The sequence below is a fragment of the Vanellus vanellus genome, assembly GCF_965231255.1.
Source record: "Vanellus vanellus genome assembly, chromosome: 5".
Lineage (NCBI taxonomy): Eukaryota > Metazoa > Chordata > Aves > Charadriiformes > Charadriidae > Vanellus > Vanellus vanellus.
Genome location: NC_138910.1, coordinates 28616176 through 28642144, shown reverse-complemented (window position 1 = coordinate 28642144; position 25969 = coordinate 28616176). Strand labels below are relative to the sequence as shown.

The following is a 25969-nucleotide window of genomic DNA, read 5'->3' as shown; positions in this document are numbered from 1 at the left end:
TGGCAAAAACTTTGACCATTTAAATAGGGCTGTGTGGGAAACGGTCTCTGGTTTTAAGCTGTCCACTGTGTGTGCTTAATAAACTTCGTAAAGTAACTTAATACAGTAAGAGCAAGTTTAGGCCCCTTGAACTGTGAAACTTCTCACACAAAGTACAGAATACGTATTAGAGAAGGATATTTAAGTCTTTTCCCACACCATAGCACGTTCAATGCCAGTCACAGGCTCCCCAGAGCAAGAAATAAAGCAACAGGGAGGTCTGCATGTCTACAGCATCGTTATCCACTGCAGGTCTGATTTTCAGGGCTGGTATGGTGAGTGTTTTGTCAATCTGCTCCTTAATTAAATTGGAAGAAATAAATATATTTAATAATTTATGTGATTTAATGCTCATCAGCTAACGTATTAACAAATGCCACTAAAACCAGTAACAGGAGCAGGATTTAGGACTCTTGCAAAGGGTTACCACTCAAACGCCTGTGGCAGCAGGTGGCAGTGTTTTTGCCAGCCTTGTTTGCACTGCAAAGTCCCCCTGCACCTCCACTGTAAACTGCTGTTCTGCAAACTATTTGGCTGCTTTTTCCTTACATGCCATTTCCTTAAAATTTTTAACATTGTCACACTGACACACACAATGTCAACTTCTTGAGGACAAATTCAAAGGTGTCTGGAAAGCAATGCATTAACTTGTACTGACACGTAGATTACTTGAGAAAAAAAAAATATATATCCTTTTAACGGACCGTAAAATGTCACCTTTTCGGAGGTGAAAGCCGGAAGCCAGGTGCCGAATTCCGCGGGCAAACAAACCCTAACTTTTGGGTGAGATTTCTCCTTCAGAACCACCCTCGGGTTCTTCAGAGGCGTTTCAAGAGCGTTTTCAGCTCTGCGTGCCCGGGGCAAGACGGCGGCCTCACGAGCACGGCCTCAAAGTTAGGCGCTTCCAGCCAGAAGAGCGGCGGGGTCGCGGCGCCTGAGAAGGCGGCGTTTCGGGGTCCCCTTTCCCGGTGACGCCGGAGAGGTCCCTCTCAGCCACAGCGGCGCGGCGCGGCGCGCCGCGGCCCGGCCCGACCCGATATGGCGGCACAAAATGGCGGCGCGGCCTGACTCGAGGGCGCGGGCGGGCCTGCGTGTGCGGAGAACCCGCCGCACCCGCGCCGAGGGGACGGGGGAAATAACGTCCCCGCTCCGCCGCAACCGGCAGTGGGGATGGAAAGTTGGTGCCCTCCTCATCGTGCTCCTGCTTCCTCCGGCGGAGCAGCGAGCAGAGGGAAACGGCCGCTCCCCCCGCCACCATGCCGCGGGGCGGGGCGAGGGGCGGGCTGTCCGCCGTCCCGTTTGCATTCAAAAATCTCCCGGCGGGCAAGGGCACGGCTTGCTCTCTCGCTTGCCCTCGTTCTCCGGCCGCGGCGAGGGGCAGGCGCCCACCGTCCTGGGGGGCTCGCCGCGGTGGAGGGTGCCGAGGCTGCCGCCCCGCACGCAGGTGAGGCGGAGGGGCTGTAACGGTTCTGGGCGGCCACCGACGGCCGGGAGCAGCTCGGGGCGAGGTGTGGCGCGGTGCCGTCTGCCTGCCGCCGCCCCTGCGGCCTCGTTCCTCTGCGGGGGTCAGCGGGATGGGCGGGACGACGAGGCCGCAGATAGGCTTCTCGGGGAGAGCGTAAGTCTTGGCCGGTAAGTTCTTGCTGAGGGGAAGGGGACAGGTACTGACCCTGGCTCGGTGTTGCTCTCTCCAGCCATGGCATCTTGGGAGGCTTCTGAAGCATCCTTCCTCAGCCTGAGTGGTGTAAGAGAGCGGATGCGGGAGAAGAAAAACGGTGCCTTGAGGACTGCGAAGTTGAACGCCTCGCTTGCATCAAAAATCAAAAAGAAAAACATTAGTGAGTGTATTTTACCTTACAGTATGTGCAGAGGCTGGCAGCTACGACAGCTTATAACTGTGCCTTTGGTTGTGGCCGTGGTGGGTGGCTGTCTCTTACACAGAGCTTGCATTTAACAACTGCTTCTCCGCCTGTGGGTTTCTAGTGAATTCAGTACCCTGCACGTGAGTGTTAGCTACTGCTTGAGGTGCCCAAAAGTGTCTGAGGTATCTGTGAGTGGCAGGTTTAACAAAGAACCTTTGGAGCAGCAGCTGGGGGCATGACAGGCTGCTCAGCAGCAGCATCTCAGATGGTATGAGACAGCTGTGCCTGGGTAGCTGAGTCCTCAGGGTCCAAACAGCAAAAATAAGAGGTGCGGAAAGTATTCTAGTGTATATGCAATCCTGTGCAGAAGGTAGCCCAACTATGATTTGTTTTTATGGGGGAAATAACGCAACAATACTGCATGAGATAATTGGACTACCTTGAAAAAGTTAGGTGGTTTTGTTACTTTTATTTATTTGTTTTGAAATTGGGAAACATGGATCTAAATCTGCTCAGGGGCTACTACAGAGGAAAGTAGGTTTTTCTTGCTCTTTTTGGAAGGAGGTGAGGACTTGGAGCTATAGGTGACTTGTTCAAAGCCAGAAGTATATATTTCTAAGCTCAGCACCTGAATCACACCATTGTTCATTAAGAATTGAAGCAGTAGCTTGCTGACTGAGCATGACCCACTAAAGGTGGAGAGGGTGCCTGTCTGAAGCGTTACAGGTTGTTACAGAAGCTTTTTCCTGCTGTTCTCTGGAGATTTCTATTGCTGGAAGGAATTCTACTGCTGACTTTGTGTGTGGGTCATTGAGTTGTAGAGATCTGAGCCTGAGGGAAGCTATTCTGGGAAGAGGAAGAAGTATGATGAGGGAAGAGGCATGGATGAGAACTTGGATGCTAATTCTGCGTGATATGTCTCTATCACTTACAGACAACTCCTCCACTATTAAAGTCTCCCTAAAGCACAACAATAAAGCACTGGCCCTGGCCCTCAATGCAGAGAAAGCCAATGCACAGCGTCTCACCCAGGAGAAGACCATCTTGCAGAAGGAGGTAGAGCAGTGCCACTTCCAGAATGCTGTGCTGCGGCACAAGCTCTCCTTCCTGGTATGGCACTAACAGTGTTGCTGGCATGGGGAGGGGTGGTGGGCAAGGTATGCAGTGCTAGCATCCCAACCTTGGGAGGAGTAAGCTGTCACTGATTGTCTGTACTCTTGGCATATGAAAAATGTCACTGTTCACTGGCACACTCTTTCTTCCAAGCTGTGTTCTCCCCAGAACGTGGCTTGCTCTGGCTACCAGTATCCCTGTTGGAATAGATGCTTTGATTTAATGTCTTCATGGTTTATCTCTTTTTATTACCTCAACACAGAATAACATCTTGGAAGAATTTGAAAACCTTATGTCTGCAGTTAAAGTGGCTCGGCTGTCTGAGGTAAATCAGGGGAAATGTGAGCACACTGCTCTGGGGAGGGAGCTGTGTTTGTCTTCTGCTTTGTGCTGCCTGCTCTCTTCAGTGTTTGACACTTCAGCTGTTTTTCTTTGCTTGCTTGAATTGTGCTGGCTGCATCCTTGTTTTGAGCTTGGTGTTAACGATTTCCGGGGTAACTTCTTCTGTAGGAAAGGCTACAGTTTTAAACTGCCTTCCTCTGGGACATTGGCCAGTAGGCTCTTCTGCTGTGACAGGTTGTGACTTTTTTTCAATTTTTTTTAAGTGTTGCCACGGCAACTTGGGATAGTGAATAGGATACTTTTCGTATGTCTTGTCTTGTGGGTGGCAAAATATTCCTGCTTCTTAGTCTCAGATTATCTGAACTATCTTAACTTCATCTTTAAGCCTGTGGAGACAGAATCTGACTGTGCTGCAATGTATTCCATAACTTGTGCAATTTTAAATGGGAGAGGGTCACCAGCAGTATTTGATATACTTTCCAGGGTGAAACAGAGCTGCTGCTGTTTCTGTGCAGGAGACTGCACAGGGGACTGGAAGCACTTTAAACCACCCTTCTATTTCTCTGTTTTCTAGTTTCATACAAGTTCTGCATCCTTGCCCAATGGCCACATGAGCAGCATGACTGAAGATAGCTGGGCCAATGGTATTGCAGATGGTCAGCTTGTGAGGTAGGCCTTAAAATGTCAGATATAACCGAGCTTGTCCTGAATTGTCACCTCCATCCCTGGAAAGATAATGGAACAGCTTGTTCTGGGCGTCATCTCAAAGCATCTGGAGGAAAAGAAGGTTATCAGAAGTAGTCAATGTGGATTCAGTAAAGGAAGTCGTGTCTGACTAATTGGATAGTCACCTACAATGGCCCGACTGGATGGATAGATGAGGGGAGGGCAGTGGATGTTTTCTACCTTGATTTCAGCAAGGCTTTTGACACCCTCTCCCGCATCATCCTTGTAGGCAAGCTTAGGAAGTGTGGGTTAGATGAATGGACAGTGGGGTGGATTGAAAACTGGCTGACAGGTAGAGCTCAGAGGGTTGTGATCAGTGGCGCAGAGTCTAGTTGGAGGTCTGTAACAAGTTCAACATATTTATCAATGACCTGGATGAAGGGATAGAGTATACCATCAGCAAGTTTGCTGATGACACAAAACTGGGAGGGGTGGCTGACACACCGGAAGGCTGTGCTGCCATTCAGCGTGACCTGGACAGGCTGGAGAGTTGGGCAGAGAGAAACCTTATGAAATTCAACAAAGGCAAGTGTAGGGTACTGTGCCTGGGGAGGAATAACCCCATGCATCAGTACAGGTTAAAGGCTGACCTCCTGGAGAGCAGCTCTGTGGAAAGGGACCTGGGAGTCCTGGTGGACAGCAGGATGACCATGCACCAGCAATGTGCCCTTGTGGCCAAGAAGGCCAATGGCATCCTGGGGTGCATCAAGAAGAGTGTGGGCAGGCAGGTCAAGGGAGGTTATCCTTCCCCTCTACTCTGCCCTGGTGAGGCCGCACCTGGAGTACTATGTCCAGTTCTGGGCTCTCCGGTTCAAGAAGGACAGGGAACTGCTGGAGAGGGCCCAGCAAAGGGCTACAAAGATGATTGGGGACTGGAACATCTTTCTTATGAGGAAAGGCTGAGGGACTTGGGTTTTTTAGTCTGGAGAAGAGAAGACTGAGGGGGGGATCTTATCAATACTTACAAATACTTAAAGGGAGGGTGCCAGGAGGACGAGACCAGTCTTTTTTCAGTGGTGCCCAGTGATAGGACAAGAGGTAACAGGTACAAACTTGAACATAGGAAGTTGCATGTAAACATGAGGGGGGACTTTGAGGGTGGCAGAGCACTGGAACAGGCTGCCCAGAGAGATGGTGGAGTCTCCCACTCTGGAGACATTCAAAACCTGCCTGGATGCCATCCTGTGCAACTTGCTGTAGGTGACCCTGCTCTGGTGGGGGGGTTGGACTAGATGATCTCCAGAGGTCCCTTCCAACCCCTGTCATTCTGTGAATTTCTGTATCTGAAACTTCCTCTTATATTTTATGTGTGTGCTCTTTTGTCTGTTTTCCATGAGATGTCTTCTTTAAACCACCACTGCTTGATGTTTTCCTTTACTCTGTGTCTTTCTGCTGCCACTCGTTGCTTTATTTGTCCTAATGCCAAGTCTGTGCACAAACTGGTCCTTCTCCCTCCTTTGTTTTGAAAGCACATTGCTTTTAGGTAGCTTTTCCTTTGTAGCTGGTGATCACTGCAAGATTTCCTTGAGTGAGTGAGTGCCTTAGCTGTCTGCTTTGATGTTTGCTACATATAAATGCTTAATAGACATCTGCTTGTATGGTGTAAACTTGTGTTTTGGAAAGAAATTTGGAGCAGTATCTCTTAAAATGTATTTGAAGTTCTTTTCTGCTCTGTCTAGTCTCCCCTTTGAACACAGGGGAACCCTTGGAGCTGCCCACACACATGCCTCCAAGCAGCTGTGTTGGTGTTCTACAGCAAGGTGATCCTGTGGTTGCAGCCTGTGCACTGAAAAGCCTTACTTCCTTGTTGCTTTGGTGTATTTTTCTCCTGCTTCTGTGTCTGCAGTGGTGTGCTTTCCTTATTAGTTGTGCTTGCACAAAAATGGGAAATCTGTCCTGGCTGGGCAGTGCTTGTTCTTCAGCACTTGAAGCCTTCAGAAATGTATTTCAGCAACCTTTTGATGGAGGTGAAAGCTGTAGCTACTCTGCTGGATTCCATCACAAGTATGGAACTTGTTCCATTGCTGTTATTCCTTCTCACCAGGGCTGCGGGGATGCCAATGAGGGTGCCCATTTCCAAGCTGTGTGATGCAGAACAGCAAGGTGGCAGCTTCACAGCAGTACAGACATCCTCACTAGATCTTCAGAGACCTGCTTCTAATGAGCCCCTGGAAATTGTGCCTGTTGCCTCCAAAGACACTTTGTCACCACAGCCTGCTGAGAAGCCTCAGTCCCACCGGGAGGAGAATGAGAAGAAGCCAACTAAAGCAATGGAAGTACAAGAGGCTTTTCTTGGCTCTGACATCTCTGGAGGTAAATTTGCATCTTCTGCTTTTCTTCTTGTATGACTTTGTGTGTCTGTGTTCAGAAATGAATGAATGCAGTGCCAGTTAGCTCCTAACCATCACTCCAGCAGCTCCTAATTACTGTTAGGAACTGCATGCTTCAGTGACACTGATGTTGCCAGAATTACATATATCCCAGAATGGGATGTCTTGGTGAGGATATTTGGCATGTTTGCAATAGCTCAAGATCACTCATCAGGCTTTCTGGTTAATAGGCACTGAGCTTAGATAAAATTTTCAGCAATGTCTGAAGATGCAGAATCTGACTAGATGCACATCTTCTGTTCCTTGTGGATTTGCCCTGTAAATAATAATGCATACAGATGCATTCCTAAATATTATGGCTGATTAAGGGATCTTGCTGTGGGCTGCCTTTCTGTTCTGAGGGCAGCCAGCTAAGCAATCTGTTACACAGTAAATTTGGGGAGCCCCTGTAGAGACAAAATCATGCTTTTTCTATGCTCTGGATTTGTGGCTTTTAGTGGTATGGGGAAAACTGGCATTTGCCTGCTGCATTTCTCAGTCTTAAGAATGAATTTTGTCTTTCCAACAGAGGCCTCGTGTACCGCCCAACAAAATTCCAACAATTTGCCAGTGTTTGCCTGTGAAAGCCATCCTCTTTCATGTGAGGGCAATGAGATGCCAAAACATTTATTTGATCGTCTCTCACAAGGGCATGTTACTCAGAGGAGAAAACGTTCCACACTGTTTGCAACAAGCACTCCATCTTCTGGTGTGGATATCTTGCCATGTCTCAGTTCCACTCAGGCTGATTGGTGGAGCATCACAAAGGACAGCAGTAGCCCCAGCAAGAGCCACACACAGCCACAGCTGAAATCTCCCAGCTCTTTGGTTTCACCTACTCAAACCACTGTTATTCCTGTTAGAAAATCTTTGGGTAAAGAGATTTTCTGTGATCAGCCACAGGCTAAAGAAACTGGGTGTGGTGTTGAAACAGATCCCAGCTGTATCCAAGTCCCTGAGTTTGTTCCTGTAAAGGTTAAAAGCAAAGGTAATTGTAAAACTGGTAAGAAAACAACTGTTAAAAAAGTGAGCACGGAGAAAAAGAAAACAAATGCAATTAGAAACAATGCAGAAAGTAGTCCTGATCTACTTCAAAGTGAAGAGTGTGCTCAAAATGCAAAGAAGCTTCTTCAGCCAAAAGTTGCAACCTGTTCTAGTGAGTCTGAAGTTTCTGAGATGGGGCAGAAGGCTCGTGTGGGGGCTTTCAACTGGAAGAACAGAGGCTGTGATGTGGAGCAATGTTCCTGCTCTGCTGATGAAGTCCGAGATCTCAGAAAACCACATGTGGTGAATCCAGCACAGCTGCACAGTCTTGAAAGTGGTGACTTGCTGCAGCAGATTAAGAAGGAAGTTAATGTTGCGATCCAAAGCATGGAGAACTTGTCAAAAAACCCAGTTCATAGCTTCTCAAGTCATGACATTCCCTCAGGTGGTTCCAGTCTACAAGAGTCACTTTTGAGGAAAGAGACGTCAAGTGCCTGTGCTTTGCAAGAGGACTCAAGTGTGAACACAAAGAGCATCAGACAGAAAATCAACAGAAAAACTAACATAATTAGGCAAATAGATGACTCTAATGAGGAGAATCTGCCAAACTGTGTGAAAATACCAGAGGCCAAAGCTGAAGAACAGCCTAAAAGAAGCCGGACAAGCAGGAAAAAGACTGTCACAAAAAGCAGTTGTGGTGATCAGAGAAAGGAAGCTGATGTTTTTGGGCCATGTATAGATGTTCAAGAAATAGCTAAGGAGAGCACAAAGGATTTGCCAGGTAATCTTAAACGTAGCAGGAAAACTTACATTGTCTGTCCTTTGGAACTTGCAGAAAACATGGGATGTGTCCAGACAGATTTTGAAGGCAGTGAAATTGTACCTCCCAGGTCTATTCCTAGGAGCAAACCTAGCAAAATCCCCAGAGTTCAGAGGGTGGTAGCTGCTCAGAGCAGTAGAAAACAGACAGGAGGCCTTCAAGAAAAGGGGCAAACTAAAGTTGACAACAGTGTGGATGCTTCAAAAAAAGATGCTTATCCCAAACCAAAGCCTCAGAGGAACACCTCCGGTCCTCCAGAGACCGGTTCCCTGGCCAGACAAAGTGATGGTGCCAAGGCGCTCATTGGCAGTTCAGCAGAACTTGCGTCCAAGCAAACTGTCCTGACACGCAAGTTTTCTTGCGTTACAGATCATCTGCCTGAGCCAGACGCCTTCCTGGACGAGCAGATAGCCGAGATATCACTTACAAATAATCTTATGGACACTTCACGCAGTCTTGAATCCTCCTCTGTGACTTGTTCTGCAGCTTTGCATGTCAGCTCCAGGCTTACAGATGTACTGGTTTCCAAGAGCTTAAGTACTGAGGGCAACAGAATGCCAGAGAAATCCTCTGTTTGGGCAGAAAGCTCTGCGACATTGAAAGAAAAGACTGCAGAGGAAATACCTGGGGAAAGAAAGCAGGCTGAGTCAAGTTCTTGCAGCACACTGTCACAGGAATCTGGTAGGTGGTCGGCTGGGGAGGGAACCTGTGTTTGGAGATGAGTGCCAAAATCCATGCAGCAAATGCTTATGTTTTTCTTCCTGTCCTCTTTTTTTCCCTCAAAGATCAGTGCCCAGTATACCATTTATACTTCCACTTGTGTTGGCCAGTCATTTCTGTGGCTGTGTTTGCTTCTAGTTTATCAGCATTCCTATAAGAATTTCTGGTCACTTCTTCATGTGTAGATATTGGGAAAAGACTAGGACCATGTGCTGTGCGTCCCATTTTTACCACTCTTGCTATCTTCAGGGCGTACCTGTCAATTTAGAAAATCAATTACTCAACCAGTTGAAAGTATAATTTGATGCTGACCCTGCCTACTAGAGTCAGTATCATTGGGGCACAGAATATGATGATGGCAGCAGGTTTTTGGTCCAGAATGGTTAGTGCTGTAAGGATTCAGACTTTATACCTCTGGGTAGTATCTTCAATGGAAATTCATCAGGAGCTACCTGAATTCTCTTGGTTGTGGGTGTTTGGATCAACTCACATGTGAATGTCTCCTTTTGCAGAGATCAGGCCACTACAGGACTTGACCAATGCGAGGACTCTGTCTTCCTCCAACTTGGAAGAAGTATCAGGGCACTCATCCAGGCGGAGACGACATCCACCCTGCTATGCAGAGCCAAAACTCAACAGGTTGGGCTTTAAACTATTCCTTTCTGTGACTGTTCCTGTGCTGCAACCCCTGCTCTGCTCTCATGTGCTCACTCTCGAGGGCTGGACCCTCTTGCACTTTGTCTTTAAGTTCCTTTTAACGCTTTGTATTGCTGTGACCCTCCTCTTCTACCAGTGTGGTCAAGCCAGAATTCTACATTAGCACAGATGCATGTGCAGGCTTCTGGTAACAAGCTACCAAAGATGTTATTTCTCTCACTTAAAGCCCTAATTTCACTTGCTGCTGTTCTGTGATATCTAAAGTTTTATACAACAACTGAGTAATTCTTCCATTTTAATTGGTTTTCAGTGAAGGAAATGTGAGGTCTTGAGGAGGGTTCTCCCCTGTAAGCAGGCTGTATCTATACTTGCTTTTTCTGGCAGATACGAGTACCTAAACAAGTAGCTGCATCTTTTCCCTAAGAAACTGTAAATTCAGTATATCCAACAGCTACTGTAAATAACCATTTAACTCCTAAAGTGATGACTTAGTATTATGCAATAGTATCACAATGTTTTTTCCTTGAAAAGTGTCACAGTTTCAACTTTCTGTAAGTTGGTTATACTGGGTCAGAAGGCACTCTGTACTGGTACAGCTGTTCCTGTACTGGACAAGGAACAAACTGTACCACTCAGTCATCTTATAGTGGAAGCATTTCAGTAAAGTCAAACTTCAGGGACTGAAATCATACATGTATTCAAGAAATACCTTAATGGTTCAACCTAACCCTTTTGGTTCTGCAGCAAACTGAGGCAGGGCGACCCATTTACAAACATGGACTTCTTCCACTCCTCTCTCTGCAAAAGCAAAAAGAAGAAAACCGCCAAACCCAAAGAAATGACCAAGAAGATCAAAGAAGAAAAAGAATGGCTTCCTGAAGGAAACCCCAGTGCCAAGGCAGGCAAGCTAATAACAATGGGAAGAGACATGGAGCCAGAAGTAAAATAGTGGTTGAACTCCCAAAGCTCCTAGGGGCTTGTGCATCTTTGCTAGAACATGTCTAATATTTTGAATAGCTTATTTCTTATTTTAATTTTGAAGTCTAAATAAAGTCTTCTCTGTGAACAGTAGAAAAGCTTTGTGACATTTATTCCCTGCCCTCCCCCTCTCTGCCTTTAAATGCTGGGGTCCTTGTCTGCAAAGTCTTTGTGCACAAGTGCTGGTGGCTATACTGTTAAGTCAAACAAACAAAAAGTATAAGATTTAAAAATGCCCCTTTATTTTTTCAGTTTCCTGAAAGGTAGTAAGCTTTCTCTGGTACTCTGGAAGCTGGGTAGGAGCTAGTAAATAACAGGGAATTTGTCAGAGGTGCTGCTGTAGTGTGACCTGCCTGACTGTGGCACTTGAACTACTGATGTCAGAAGCCAGGCAGGAACATAGATCTCCAGATGTTCCCAACGATTATTTCTGTTGCTTCTATGGGTCAGACTTTTCCCAGCTGCACTTACATGCTTATGCTAATAACAGACTACTGTGTTTATCCATATTGAAGGCACAGTGACAGCTGCTAGCAGTTGCAGAGCTGCATTTCAAACACATGCTTATACCAAAACAAATGTTAAGACCAGCTGATCTAGCCTAATGTTGCATTTCTACCCTAACATTCATAGCTAGTCAGCTGCAGGGTGAGAGTTTCTCTTATGTACAGTCTTTGTTAAGTGGTGATACAGCACTTTGAGTTGGTATGTCCCAAAATACAGTTTCAATGGAAGTGGTACCTTTTAGTTTAGTTCTTGTGCACTACCTGATGCTTACCATCACACTACAGATCACATCTTGCCACAGGACAGAACAAACTAAAAAATCTACTCTAAGAAGGGAGAGATTATTTTGTGTTTTTATCACATTCCACCAGTCTGTCCCAGCATGTACTGGACTGTGCTGAAAGGTACTGGAGTCTCCGGGGCAGAGTTTCCCCATATCTGCTAATCACACAAAGGAAGGAGAGACACACAAATAATGGTAGTTGGCTTTTATTTCAGTCTGAACTAAAATATTCCTTTAAAAAAACCCAAACACAAAATTATGGATGGAATAGTTTTTCACAGTCATCACCTGACTTGCTGTATCACATAACAGGAAGGGTAAGTAAGAGCCCAGACAACTGGAGAAAAGTTTTGCACCTTTATGAATTGCAGGGTGGGGGAAGAGGTAACAGTTCCTATGCTTCACATCCAGTCAGGAGGTGTATAACTAAATGCATGACCTGCATTTAGACACTGCAGCATGGCTTTATTAGGCTTTTAGCCTATAGGGCTTATTTCCAGCATTTACTAAGTGCTTCTTCTCAAATGCTACAGTCCTGACTGTAACAATGGGACCAAATCCCTTAGTATCGGGACACCAGGATCTGGTTGGCATTAAAAGATAAATTAAGTAAGAGAGGGGCTGCAGTAGAGCTAGCATAGCCCTGTGAGCTCACTTATACTCAGTGGACAGTACTGGAGAGATGAGGACGGTTCTGATTTTTAAGGTCTGTTGGACAGTAAATGACCACTGGTTGGACCAGAGCTGTGACACAGACTGGCTTTCAGTCTGAGAGGAAGAGAGAAAAGAAACACAGATCATAAAGTCATGAAGAGAAACCTCAAGTCTGCTGTGAATGACTTTAGGAATCCAGACCCACATTGAGCTTGAATGCTATCACATTCAGCTGCTTAGCAAAAGTAAGGCCTAGCCCAGCAGCTCAAGGGGTTTAAGAAAACATGGTCTTTTAAACATTTTAAAAAGTGTACATGTTCATTTTTGTCTAGTATTTGAAATGTTACACAACAGAGTGTGATACAGTGCCACTTACACTCTGGTGTAAGTGGGAGACGCTTTGTTAGTGGAACTTGAGTAGAACCCATGCCTTAAAGTTTGGGCAGAGAGGCCAGCTTCCCCTTCAAGTTTTCAGCAAGCTTGTCCATGAACTCAAAGGTGTTCAGGTAGTCAGAGCGTGTGACACTGAGGGGTGGAAACAAAACAAGACAGACATTAGTTGTAAAGCCACTCAAATGCTTAAAGCAGGGGAAGACTGTTCAAAGAACTCCCACAGTCTTGCCTCTAAAACCAAAAGAATTATCTCTTATTCATCAGGCTGAGGTTTTGTGCCAAAAGACTGCAAAGAAGAGGTAGCCAGGTAGTATTCTGCATTGAAGTAGGTCTCCATCCTAATAAATGGACAGGGCAGGATCTGGCCAGTGTAGCTAGCCTGTCATAAGAGAAATTTTTGCAGTTCCTTCTCTATTTCTTTCCCCATGCATTTGGTACAATAGCAGAGCAACCTAGACTAAGCTACTTGGGGCAAAGAGGGTCTCATCTTCTGTTTGCACAGCACTGGGTACAGATGACCCCTGTTCTGTGACCAGATTCCAGCAATTCTTCACCATACTAAAATAACGTTCCAGCAAATGCTGTTCAGAAACACCAAATAAAACAGCCTTCTCCAAGCACAGCTGATTACTTCATACACTTACTTAGGTAGGCCTTTGATACAGGCAGCAAGGTCCTTTGTCATGAAGCCGGATTCAATGGTCTCAATGCAGACTTCTTCCAGGGCAACTGCAAAGTTCTTGAGGCTAGTGTTGTTGTCCAACTTAGCTCTGTGAGCTAGTCCTCTTGTCCATGCAAAGATGGAGGCTGAAAGAGAACAGTATGTTACCCTGTCCTTCCAGAACTCCCTGGACATTGCTCTAAACTGTCATGTGGAACAGTAATTATTTTTTGATATTAATAAAACTGAAAACAGACAGAACATTTATTTTCATTTTGATATCCTTTGCATTTTCTAAAGAAAAGCAAACCCTAGAAAGTACTCACTGTCTTCATCAATCTCTTTGTGCATGCCACCTTATCTTATTTTGTTCCTGCCCAAGTCAGAAAGAATGACCAGTGGTAGGAAAGTTGTCCTTATGATAGAAGGGTTCAGTCTTCTTCGTGGTATTACATTACACTCTAGTCCCTATGCAATCATAGAGGATTTTTTCCCCTCATTTCCCATTCTAGGTGCAATTACACTTTAAGTATGTATGTGGTTTGGAGGGTGGCTGGGTCTTTTGGAGCATCAGGAAGGGGAGTAAAATAAAAAACAACCAACCTAAACCTTAAGGCCATTGTGGCTATAAACCCATTGTTTGCTGAACAGTGAGAGCATGTCTCAGGCTAGATTAGGTCTAGCTTATTGCTCACACTGACTCCATCCCAACTTGTTTTTCTCCAGGCTGCAGCTGTCTCCACTGAAGAAAAATGCATTATGAACTACCAGTTTCACCACTCAGTGGTGCAATTTTCTGCAGAAAGGATGCAGATGTTCTTGGCTCAAACCTGTTTTTTCATGTGTAGAGATGACTAAAGGGCAGTGAAAAGCAGCTCACCAATGGGGTTAGTGGAGGTTTCTTGGCCTTTCTGGTGCATGCGGTAGTGACGAGTAACTGTGCCATGAGCAGCTTCTGCTTCAACAGTCTTGCCGTCAGGGCAGATCAGCACACTGGTCATCATCCCTAGAGAGCCATAGCCTACAGAATACACAGTTTAAAGAGTTCAGTGTCTCTTTTGGACAGCCCCCTTAAATTCCCCTTAGTCCCCACATTCTACAGTCCCCCTACATCCTCCCAGCCTTGATGTGAGAGTACTCTTGAACAGCAGTGCTGCTGCTGCAATTAACTGGCTGGTCCTGACACATCAAAATAACAGCTTGTCTGAACAGAAAGTGCTGTTGAACCATGAGATATAGATATGCAGACATTCTGCACCATTTCAAGAAAATTAATATTTTCACCTCACTTGCTGGACAGATTTTTACTGAAAAGGTGCAGTATGAGAACAAAGAATCCTAAATAAGCAGTGTTGGGCTGCCAATCGCTATCTTCCCCAAAGGGTGATAGGAATCAAACCTACTTCATATCAAGAGCATCTGCTCTGGCAAAACTGGACATTCACATCACTTCTAACACTGTAAGTTTCAGAGATCTGTGTCTTTGAAAGCTTCTTTGTTCAGTAGTCCAACACCCATCCTTGTTCTGTGAGAGGCAGTTTACTTTTACATTACTTTAGAAAGAGCATATTACATAAAACCACACATGTTGCCCTTTGCATTTCTGCATCCATATTTGTTTTGGCACCAGGCAGCTTGGTTATATAGGATTTTGATCAAGCACTACAAGTCTGTAAAGTTTAAGCTATCAATCTCTGTCTTTACACCTGACAGGTAGCTTTAGGTCTTGAAGAGCACCTGCCAGTATGCACACCACCAGTCAGCTTAACTCAAGCTGTCAGTGCTAGAATCCCAGCTGTCTGGCTACCTTCCATCAGAACAGAAAGCCTATCAGTTATTACGTTGGTAGGAACTGCCATCAGGTAAAGAAGTGCAACTATGCAGTCTTCAGTCAATGGATTTTCTTGTAAGAGTGAAATCAGAAATTCTTTGCCTGCCAGGTACGTCCATGACTGGCCACAGGTTTGAAATGTAAGTTCTGAGACCCAACACCACCTCCTGGGACATGACATAAGATATGGCACAAGGTCACATGAGACTGCTACTGAGCCTACTTTGGTGTAGCACAGAAAAACACCTCATACCTTGCGCAACAGAGTCAGACTGCACATCCCCATCGTAGTTCTTGCAGGCCCAGACAAAGCCTCCTTCAGATTTCAGGGCCTGAGCAACCATGTCATCAATGAGCCTATGCTCATACCAGATTTTTTTGGCTTCAAACTGGGACTTGTATTCTCTGGAAAACAAAAACCAGAACACCTTGGCATATAGATAAAAACAGGGATTGCATAATTTGTGCAAGTAATTGTGCATACTGAGGTGCACAGAGATAAGAGATAAAAAAAATTAAAAAATTTGCATCCACTTTACTCTTCTTTTCCTTGCTTGCTTTGTTAGGCCATTGCAAAGCTGCTTCAGAATCACAGAGGAGCCCACAGAGAATCTGTGACTCTTTGTTAGGAGAGATGAACACCACAGCAGAGCTTTAAACATGGAGTACTGTGTCCTGCAGGACAACAGAGACTGTAACAGGGAAACTGCACAGCCCCCCCAAAGTGCTGCTGAGTGTCTGAAAATGCTGAATTAACTGTAGCAGCTCACAAGGCTAGAGAGGATGTTTCTGCTGCAGACTTATGCGCTGCAGTAGGAAGTACACAACTATCCTAGTTACCTGTCATAGATATCTTGGAAGATGTCTTTAAAGCGCCCATCATATCGCTTCAGGATGGTGTTCTTGGTACTCATGTAGAGGGGCCAACCTTTAGACAGTGCCATTTGGAAGGAACTGTGTGCAAAATCCTTGATAGACTGGTCAAGATTATACATTCCCATAGCTACACCACCACAGCCTGTTAGTAGAGGAAAAACAGATAGGAACCAACTAGATTTAGTTTTGGTTAAGGATTTGACAGTCTCCCCATAGCATACTCTGGCAGGCAGTCTGGTCTTATCCCCAGGTGTCTTGATATAGCTCTCAGTTTAAGGCTGGTTCTTTCAGAAGATTAGCTTTGCACTATCAGCACAAAGTTCTAGCAGCCCTGTGATGGATGGACAGGAAGGTGGTTTTGTTTTACAGCTACGTACATCTTAATACTGTGATCTAATACCCCTAAGAAGTTTCTTCCTAATCCAGCCTAAGCAGTAAAACTGTGACAGGAATGAGCATGCTTGAATTCCTACTAGCCAGATAAGTAATACAGAGCATTTTTTTATTAAAGCAGCAGGCAGCAGTTTGGAGCAGGGCTCTCAGTCAAACTTAGAAACGGGTTTGCTCTCATCTTAAGTGCCTTGTATCTTCAGGCTGTGACTGCACTGCAGAACCAACTCCAGCAGTTAGCTGCTTTGCCTAGCTCAGGTAAACAAGTCCCCACATGAATTCCTGCATCTTTTCAGCACATGTGTTTGGCCTCCCTTGCAGGTTTGTTTCAGCTGCTCAGGCTCACTTCCAGCAAATTGTGGGAAGAACATGCCAGTCATCTGAGTGCAAGAGAAAGTTCTGAGAAGGCTCTGAGGAACTACCAACACTCACATGACTTAGACTGTGCAATACAGATGTGTTAGAAGCCTGAACGGAAGTGCCTTAAACTTGCAGCCCAGCTCACCTGGGGGAAAGTAGCATTCAGATCATTTGAGAGGCTGATTGTGGGTGAAATCAGGGTATAGGCCTTCATGAAAAAATTTTGTCATCTTCAGAGCACAGCTCTTTGTGTTTCTAGTGAAAAGTAGATACCATGTACTTAATTTTAAGCATCTCAGTACCACCACCTCCCTAGTTTGTTGCACAGTGCCTTTCTTTATCAGGGATCTTTGCTCTGAAAACACACCAGTTTTTTTGGTTTTGTTTTTTTTTTTCTAATTTATTTTTTATTTTTGAAAGTACCCTTTCCTAATATCCATTTGTCCCTACCTCTAGATGTTTGTTACTATATGGACATGCATGCAGAATGAAGAGGGGAAGCCAGAGGAGGTTTATCTGCTTGCCAAGATAGCAAGGTCATTTAAAGTTGATACTGGCAGGGAATGAAATTCCTGTTGTTACCAGCGAAAATACACATTGTCCCCCTGCCTCCCTTAGCAAGTCAAGGACAGAACAGGATTTGATCAGCTACAGAGACTGTGTCCTATGGAGCCACGATTTCATAGTTGCTGGATGACAGATATTAAGTTTTATTCAAATACTTATTTGCATATAGGTAAAAAACCCCCTTGTTGCAATCATACAATCCTACTGCCCACTAAAATCTCTTGATTCAGCGTCAAGGTTGAACATATTAGTATAGTAATAGGACAAGCTTCCCTTATGCATTGCGAAGATATGCTGGCACAACAGTTATCTGTGGGGAGGGGAGTTGCCTCAGAACAACAGCAGTAATCTGCCATCTTTGCACTTCCTTGCTTTATGCTTGCTGATGCAATGCAGAGCAGTGAAGCTCTCATCAGACTGGCAGCTGTAACTGCCAGACATCTCCAACACAAGCTCACCAGCCACCAATCAAATGAAGACAGATTACGACTGGCAGCAAAGCAGGTAAACGCCACATGAAAGGCTGTACAACAAGAGATAGCAGAGATTTAGGCTTCTGTGAGCAAGAATGCCAGAATAATCAAGTATTACAAAAGAGTGGTCGTATGGCAGTCTTGGTACCTATTTGCCAAGCCAATTGCCAATCCAAACTAGGATTCTGTGGTTTACATGGATGTATTAGGTCTTTGTAGCTAGAAAAAAAAAAAATACTGCACACTCACATACATAAGTCACCATAAGGATTCAAATCCTGAACCCTTTGATCACTGATAGGCAAGCAAGAGGACTTTTGTGATGTCTTCCTGAATCCTGCCCCTAAAGAAACACCCTGGGTTCCAGTAACATGTGTGTAATTGTTTTCATGCAGCCAAGCCCAGCAACGTCACAACTTCTCTTCCTAAGCCGAGCAATGTCTACAACCAGCACAGCAATATTGCTAGTAGGGACACCAATGCCTTTGGGACTGCATCTGTTAAAACAGAGCCTACACAGTCAGGAGCATCCTTGTCAAATCTCCTTTACACTTTGCAGAGTAAGTGCAAGTTCTCATTTCTACTGAAAAAAAAAGACTGCTTAATAAAGAAGGGTACAAACTACAAATGTATATAAAGCCCAGTAAGACAAACTAAAACCAGAAAGAATTATGCCCAAATTATTCTCAAATATATCTCCCCTTAGGCCAAGCCCTGCTTAGATAGAAAGCTTCCCTCTGAATAAAAAACCATACACACTGCTACCAGAATCATCATACCAGGAGCATGACAGGCGGCCAGTCTGGTATGATTGTGCGTTTGATACGCCTCTTCGATCCCAGGAAGTTTTCAAGTAACTTTCAGTATTTCCAAGATAAATGAAGGCGGCCCAGACCTTCTTCCCCACTCTACCTCAAAGTCATATTTTGCCATCAAACAAATTTAGCTGATTCTTCAAGGTTGAATCGAACCAAAAATATCAGTTTTAATCACAACTTAGAGATAATACCTACTTTCAAAGTTATGGACCAGATATGTGACTGGTTTGCCTCCATCTTCTGGAGTGTAGGTCATCTCTACTTTTCCAGGCCCAGGTACCACAAAATCAGTTGCTCTGTACTGTTAGGAAAAAAAAAAAAGCGCCATGACAATTTTATCTATCAGGAGGACCAAAAGAGCGCCATGACAATTTTATCTATTAGGAGGACCAAACCCTAAAAGACAACCCAAATTAGGAAGGCAGGGTGCAGAAAAGCATAAACAGTTGTACCAAAAAACCCCATTGAACAGGCTCTGTTTACTCAGCCATGTGGTCATCGGATTATTTTACTGGATATTAGAAAGACACGTAGTCAAGAGTCTGCCTGTTTCAGAAGAGATCTTCCTCTTTAAGGGAAAAAGCTTATAGATTCTTGGGCCCCATCAATTGGCAGAGTATGTATTTTTGCAGAGGCACCGAAGTTTTAAAGTGCAAAATATCCAGTCTTGTGTGGTCTGTAATTAGGCTCCTCTCCCTGCCTCAAAAAAAGCCATTCATATCACACCTACTGATCTCATGAATAAGGAGGAATCATACAGAACCTTAACAAAAGCCATTATTTCTATCCATCATACAACATTTGAAAGGCCAATCAGTAGTAAGAGTTCTTTGAATTCTGTAAATGGGTATACATTTTGCTCCTCTGAGCTACACAGACTCAAAAGAAGAGCCAACATGTACTTCAAGTTTTTAAATGGTGTCTCATCTTCCCAACTGTCCTGAACAGTACTATTTAAAGTAACATTCCCTTGAAATTCATCATCCTCTTCCATGTAGTTTCCCTCCTATTGAGGAAATTGGTCCCGAGTTACTCTGAAGTTACAGAAGCATCTTGCTCATACGTCCTTTACATGTTCTTGTATTATTTCTTTCACTTTAATCTCATACTTTGGCAGGGTTTCAATCCTCCCCTTTAATCCACTGTTTCCTATTATTATTTTGACCCTCTCAATTATTCAGTACTGTTAAGGATGTTGAACCCCATTCTTCCCTAGTGTCAGGCCTCTGCAATTATTTTCCTCTTGGAACTTTATTCTTTTACCTTCCCACTCCAGCTAACCTTATGACTTGCCCTCAGTTTGTGGCTTTACCCATCTATTTAAGCACGTGGCTCTTCTAGAAGACTTTTCTTGTCACGTTTGGCTGCTTCACAGCATATCATTACCCACAGAGAACAATATGGCTGATTCTTGTCCTCTGGGCTGCCCAAAAGCCACTACACTGAGTGCCATGTCAGGGCTTTCCATGTTCTTGTATTACCTCTGCCAGGAGAGCTCTGATAAAGGATGTTTCCCTACCAAAGTAGGTAAACACAGCCTGGTGTGCCCAGTATGAATACCAACTCTGCAGGAGTGCTGTGCAAGTAAGTTTAAGCAAATCACAGTTTAAAAAACAAAGAAAACAAAAACATACCCATGCACAGAAGGCCACTTTGCCCAGTTCTTAAAAAAAAAAAAAAAAAAAAAAAAAAAAAATCACTCAGATCCACTTTTGCTGCGAGCGACATTTGCCACCAAAAAGTCATTCTGAGACGCAAGAAGATGGGCAGTGTAAAGGATATATTCTAAAGACATCCTGCAGAGGTGAAGAAAAATAACTTGGAGGAGGTATACCCTGTGTTTAGGTACAGACCTACCTAATCCAAGCACAGACCCCTGAATGCTGTTTAGATAGCTACACTGTCTAAGGAACAGAGGCATGAACCACGCTCTCCCACACTTCAGCAGGTGCTGTATAAAGTGTTAGCAAGGACCCACTCCCAGGTGGAGCGCAAGGGATAAAGCAGCAGCACAGCAATGTCTAAGTCTTTGTAGTCCTACATCAGTCAGGACTAAGCCTGTTCAGATAAAAAGAGGGGTAAGCACTGAAGTGACTCACTTGATCTCCATAAGCATGACGGCCAATGACAATGGGTTTCACCCATCCAGACACCAGCCGGGGAATGTTCTTGCAGATAATAGCCTCCCTGAAGACAGTGCCACCTAGGATGTTTCTAATTGTCCCATTGGGAGACTTCCACATCTGCTTCAACTTGAACTCCTCCACTCTCTTCTCATCAGGAGTGATGGTCGCACACTTTATGCCAACATTGTATTTCTTTATGGCTTCAGCAGCTTCCACAGTTACTTTATCATTTGTAGCATCACGATGCTCAATACCCAGGTCATAGCTGTAACAAAACCACAAAGGTGTTCAGAACTTCCCAGGACATTTGTTCGTGCCCAACAGGAAAGAAACCAGACCCCATATGTGCCTGTGAGTGTAGTTCCAGCACTCTGCCATAACTTAAATTATCCCTCTTCCAGTGCAAATGCTGCTGGAGTGTAAGAAAATACAGGCTCATAATACTGATACTTCTGCTGCTGGTAGGAGGTTGGAGAAAGGACAGCTTCAGTTTATGGCTGAGGCCCTCTGTCAGCATGGACATGGCCAGTATCTCCTCTGCCTTCCCTTCTGAGCTTCCTGGCAATTGAAGGTTTCAGTCTGGGATTCTAACAGTATGGAGCAGCACAATCCCCAGACGAATATGGGCCCTTATGTCCAACCTCTTGTGCTGATGGTTCTGGCTTCCTTCATATACTGAAGATATGAAGCTACACTAGGCTTCAAATCAAAAACTGCTTTGACAATGGACCCACAATCCTGCTCTGCCGGCAAAACTGCCAATATTCCCCTTAAACAGTCAGAGGAAGCATGTTTCCCACATTCACTGTTTTAATAGCTTTTGGAGAACAACGGGTGCCCAGTGTGGGACAGCCCTGAAGCATAGCCAGCTGTACATGAATCTAGCCATTGTGCTGCCTCAGCCAGGGGTCTGCTTTCCCTCCTCCCACCCCTCTTTGAAAAGGGATGTTCTCCAGACTGTGTGCATGTATTATGCTGATGGGTTCCTGTTTGCTTAGTTCTCAACACCAGCAAGCAGAAAGCCTGATGTAGGTGGCATACAAATGACTCCAGGAACAGGGGAAGAGGTCAGACTTGTGGGTTTAATAATGGCAGCTACTGTTGAAGGCCTCTGTCCACATGTCTAGAAGAAATGCAGTTGGATAATTCTCTAATAATTATAGCTCAGCGACTAGAAAAGGAACAGATTATTTGTTCTGCTTGACCAGATACTGTAGATAGCATGTCCCTTTTGCCACACCAGCTGCTAGTATTTGTTTTTTTTTTCCAGAAGGGAGAGTAGGAGCACAGCCTAGGCTCGAGCAACAGTTAGCTCACACTGCCAGTAGCAGAGCTCAAGCTCACAGACATCAGGGCACACTGTGCCCTACAACCACCCTTTTGCCCTAGGGGTAGATCTTCAAACAGATGGCAAGAAGCCATAAACCTGCTCAGAGTCCACAGATGCTAGGCTTCAAGTCAGGGAGTGGCTGGAACACCCCATGTTTCTAATTGTTAAGGCTGCAGGAAGCCATGCAGACTGCTCAGGTGCTGGAAAGCCAAGACAGAGGAGATTAAAATGCAGACCATGTCTGTGAGAGACCTTCTTAGAGGCACAGTACAGGAAAAAGCTAACTCACAATTAAACATTTGCCGCTTATTGCTGTGAGAAGCCCCAAAAAGGCTGCCAACAGACTTTGACAAAACACCTTCACCACAAGCCCATGTTTTCCAGAGTACTTCGTGAGGTTGGCCCTTAGGTAAGTTAACCAGGGAAGTCTGCTGGGAAGTTTACCAGTATAAAAAGGACTAGTTAGCCTCTCTGCACTAGTGCAGGAGGAGCTATAAAGCTCTCAGTGAAACATGATCAATGCCTAATGGCACATGCAAATTGCAGTACAAAGTGGCTGTGTGTCATAAAGAGCCATTACCTATGCAAATCCAGATCTACATAAGGAAAAATCAGCTTTTCTTTAATCAGTTCCCAGATGACCCGTGTCATTTCATCTCCTTGCATCTCCACAACAGAGCCTCCATGGATTTTTTTAGACATCTTGAGCTGCAATAGACATAACAAAAACCCAACCCAAGTTAAAAAATTGCCAACACACATCACCAATACATGTATCCTGCATTTCTACATGAGTAGAAGAGAGTTACTAATGTAGCATACAGGATCTCTTCTAAAAGTTTTGAAAAGAACCACAGTTTATCCCTAGTTTCATGCTAACTGGTATTTTTCTTAAAGCCTCAGCTTGTAGGGAGATCTATCCAAGGATAAAAATAGAGGTTAATATGTGAGATTTAAGGGCATGTGTTCTAAGAGCATGAGCTTTAATTACAGTTGTACAAAAGAATTTGAAAGCATGACCAAACCCTTCCCCCGAATTCCACAGAAATAGGTGAGTGCTGTTTATTTTCAGATTTCATGAGTTCTAGTCCAGTTGCCTGTTTCTCCCCCTTTTTCTGAAAAACAGGGGTTAATGGACATTATTTTAATGACAGCTCATATTGCTGGCACTATTAAGATTAATACATTGTCAGCTTCTTTATTAGCTTCCTTCCCCAGGAAGGAAGGAAACAGGTACAGAAATCCAAGGCCCACATCAAGAGTACTTTCTCCTAGCAAGCTTTGTTTCTGCTGTTAAAATAAATACTGGACAGATTTGTTTTCTGTATAGTACACAGGTTTCCCAAGATATTTGTTCACAAAGCCTCAAAAAATAAACCTGAACTCTGCCCTTCTATTTGCACTTTGTTCCTTGACAAAAGCCAACCACACAAGCCACTGAACTGCTCTAACACAGTGCCCTGCTTTCTAACAGACACAGTTTCTTGGTTCTCAGCTCTGATTATGCAAGAGCTATGACTTGGCAAGTTCCTCCTCCCAAGACAGCCCTGTTCTTATATGCAGCTGTTGGACTACTACAGTGAGATACCAACCCCTCGTGCCTGAGGTTGCAGTCTCACAGAGAGAGGTCCATGAATGGCTTTATCCAGAATGACGGGTCCTACTGAACACAGAGCCCATTCATCTAGATGAAGTTATTCAGAGGTGTGAGGTTTGCGACACAAGCACCCCAGGTTACAAACACATGGAGAAACTGCTCCCCAGTTCAATTTTTTATTTTTTAAGTTAAACTAACTTGTGCTGTATTTTCAAAATCAAATCCATTAAACATTTTTAGTCTGGGAAGAGAATAAACTTTCTAAGCTATGTTCTAACCACTGCATCAAGCTTTTCCAAACTTTTTAAAGAGCAAAAAATTAAAAAAAAAGAAAGTAAAATAAGGTTGTGAGTTACGGATACTCTGTTTACTATTAGCACATAAACTTGAAAAGTTAACTAGTCTGAGGCACTCCTATCCCAAAGAAAGATAATATCTTGGCTTATATTAGGCCTCTCTAGTCTCATGGAAAACTTTAACTTCACATGACCACACTCTGCCTGAACTCAGTTCATTTATGCAAGTATTTTGGGCCCAATTTTCAATTGTGACTACCTAAATAAGGATTGTATCATACTCTCATGGCCTAGGTGCAGGATTACTATCCAGGAGACTTTAGTTTTGCTTTTGGCACTTACACAGCTGAAACAGTCTGATTCATTTAAGCCACAGACACCCACCCACCATCACTTGTTTTGTGGTTGGGCCCTACTTAAATAAGACAAATCAGACTATGTCAGTTGTACCAATAGGTTTTGCAAAGCTGGCTTCAGACCTATATGGTGTTGCTGTCACAAGGTACATCTGCACCAATATACAGAAACAGCAGTGTTTTAAACAACTCTGACAGCATCCTTCATGTTTATTTGACCATGGCCCCAGTACTTTTCCCCTCCTCAAACTCTGATGTCCCCAGTTTCTCTATGTACAGTGGCAGTACTGCAGTAGCATCCCTCTTCTGTTCACCAGTCAACATGCCAAGAGGTTCCTCTAGCAAGCACACCTTCCCTAGAGTTCAACTCTTTCTGTCACTCTTCCCCTTTGATTATATAGTCTCCAGAGCTGCCAGAAGTCAGCAAGGCCTTTCCCCTACAGCAACCCTTCTTTAAATACACTTAACCCAGGCATTTAGCCAAGGCAGCTTAGAAGAAACTGTGAATTTCCAAATACTCCTTGGTCCTCAGGAAAGACTCAAGGCCTACAGTCAATAATTAACTATTGCAACAACTCCTTAATTCAGGTTTACAGAAAATCCCTTTGGACCGGGCATGCTCCCAGGGAGAGCAGCGCAGATCGTTGTCTCCAACCGAAATCTTCTTGCCTGCGCTTGTTTTTCGGCTGCATTGCCCTCCATCCACGCCCACAGCCCGCCCCTCACAAGGTGATGCAGGCCGGCTCTTCGGCCACAGGTAGGATTTGCCCACCAGGCCAAGGGCTGCGGCCAGTGCCACAAGAGAGGCTGAAACCCAGACACCGACCGGCACCAGCTGAGCGAGGCGGCGCCGGGCCTGGCCAGCACGGCAGCCAGTGGGGACGCTCCCCCCGGCCCAGACACGGCTGCCCCGGGATACGCGAGGGGCCTGAAGCACAACCAGCGTTAGGTGACACTACCGACTACTAAGAGAGATCTGTGTTGCGAGGGGAGAAAGCCCAGCCCCGGGCCGGGGAGGTCGAATTCAGGGTGGAAGCACCCCCCCCCCCCAGCACTCGGGGCGTCGTCAGCGATACCTGAGGCGGGATGGGGTGCCGGGCGGCCAGCCTGCCGCGGAGCTCCCGCCCCGAAACCGCCGGGGGGGGGAAAGGCCCTTAAAATACAAAAACACCCTCTCAGGGCCCCTCCGCAGGGCGGGGGGACGCTGCGCCCAGGAGGGAAAGGACAAAGGACGCGGGCTCCCCCCTACACCGCAGTGCGGTACAGCCCCATACCGCCTTACCCGCGGAGCCTGGGACACTCAGCCCCGTTACCTGCGCCCAGTGCCGGTCCGGTTCTCACGGCGATACGAGGCCCAGCCGTGCGCGGGGCCTTTTATGGGGCCGCGCCCCCACCCCCGCCCGGCCCCGCCCGCCCCGCCCGGTCCCTCCTCCCGGCGGCGGGGGCGGGCCGGCGGGGGGAGACGCTGCTAGGTCCTGGCCCGTGGCGCTCTCCGGCTGGCCCGTGGCGGTGCCCGCCCGGCTCTGCGCGGGTTTTGCGCGCCGATGCCTCCATCTGAGGAGGCCGGGGCAGCAGGTACAGCGCCGCGGTCGTTCCGCTGGGCCAGGCAGCCCGTAGCGCGGTGGCCTGCCCGCTGAGCTGCGCTTTTTCCGCGGTCTCCCGAGACAGCCACAGTAAGTGGCCTGCGCCGCCACAGGGGAGCCGATGGCGCTGGCCAGCACGAAGGCCTGGGCGCTGAGGGGGAGCTCGAGTGTGCCCGGGCTGCTGGAGCGGGCCCCAGGGAGAGCACGGGCGGCCCGGCCTGCCTTCAGCGCTGTACTGGCCTGCCCCAGGCCGCGGAG

General features: G+C 45.7%; 2 protein-coding genes across 2 annotated transcripts; one reads left to right on the top strand and one right to left on the bottom strand.

The window, feature by feature from the left end:
* Nucleotides 1–8334: 8334 nt before the first annotated feature.
* Nucleotides 8335–10700, top strand: LOC309672720 (uncharacterized protein). The gene is made up of 3 exons (XM_082484296.1): nucleotides 8335–8936; nucleotides 9488–9614; nucleotides 10377–10700. The coding sequence occupies exons 1-3, from the start codon at nucleotides 8693–8695 to the stop codon at nucleotides 10579–10581; spliced, it is 576 nt and encodes a 191-aa protein (XP_082340422.1). The 5' UTR covers nucleotides 8335–8692; the 3' UTR covers nucleotides 10582–10700.
* An 893-nt stretch (nucleotides 10701–11593) lies between these two features.
* On the bottom strand, nucleotides 11594–25460 carry IDH1 (isocitrate dehydrogenase (NADP(+)) 1). Its single transcript, XM_082483367.1, has 9 exons — nucleotides 25442–25460; nucleotides 22460–22587; nucleotides 20523–20814; nucleotides 18619–18724; nucleotides 15780–15957; nucleotides 15193–15344; nucleotides 13989–14129; nucleotides 13092–13254; nucleotides 11594–12579 (listed from the first exon to the last, which is right to left on the bottom strand). Exons 2-9 carry the CDS (start codon nucleotides 22579–22581, stop codon nucleotides 12486–12488), a joined length of 1248 nt encoding a protein of 415 aa, XP_082339493.1. The 5' UTR covers nucleotides 22582–22587; nucleotides 25442–25460; the 3' UTR covers nucleotides 11594–12485.
* Nucleotides 25461–25969: the final 509 nt, after the last annotated feature.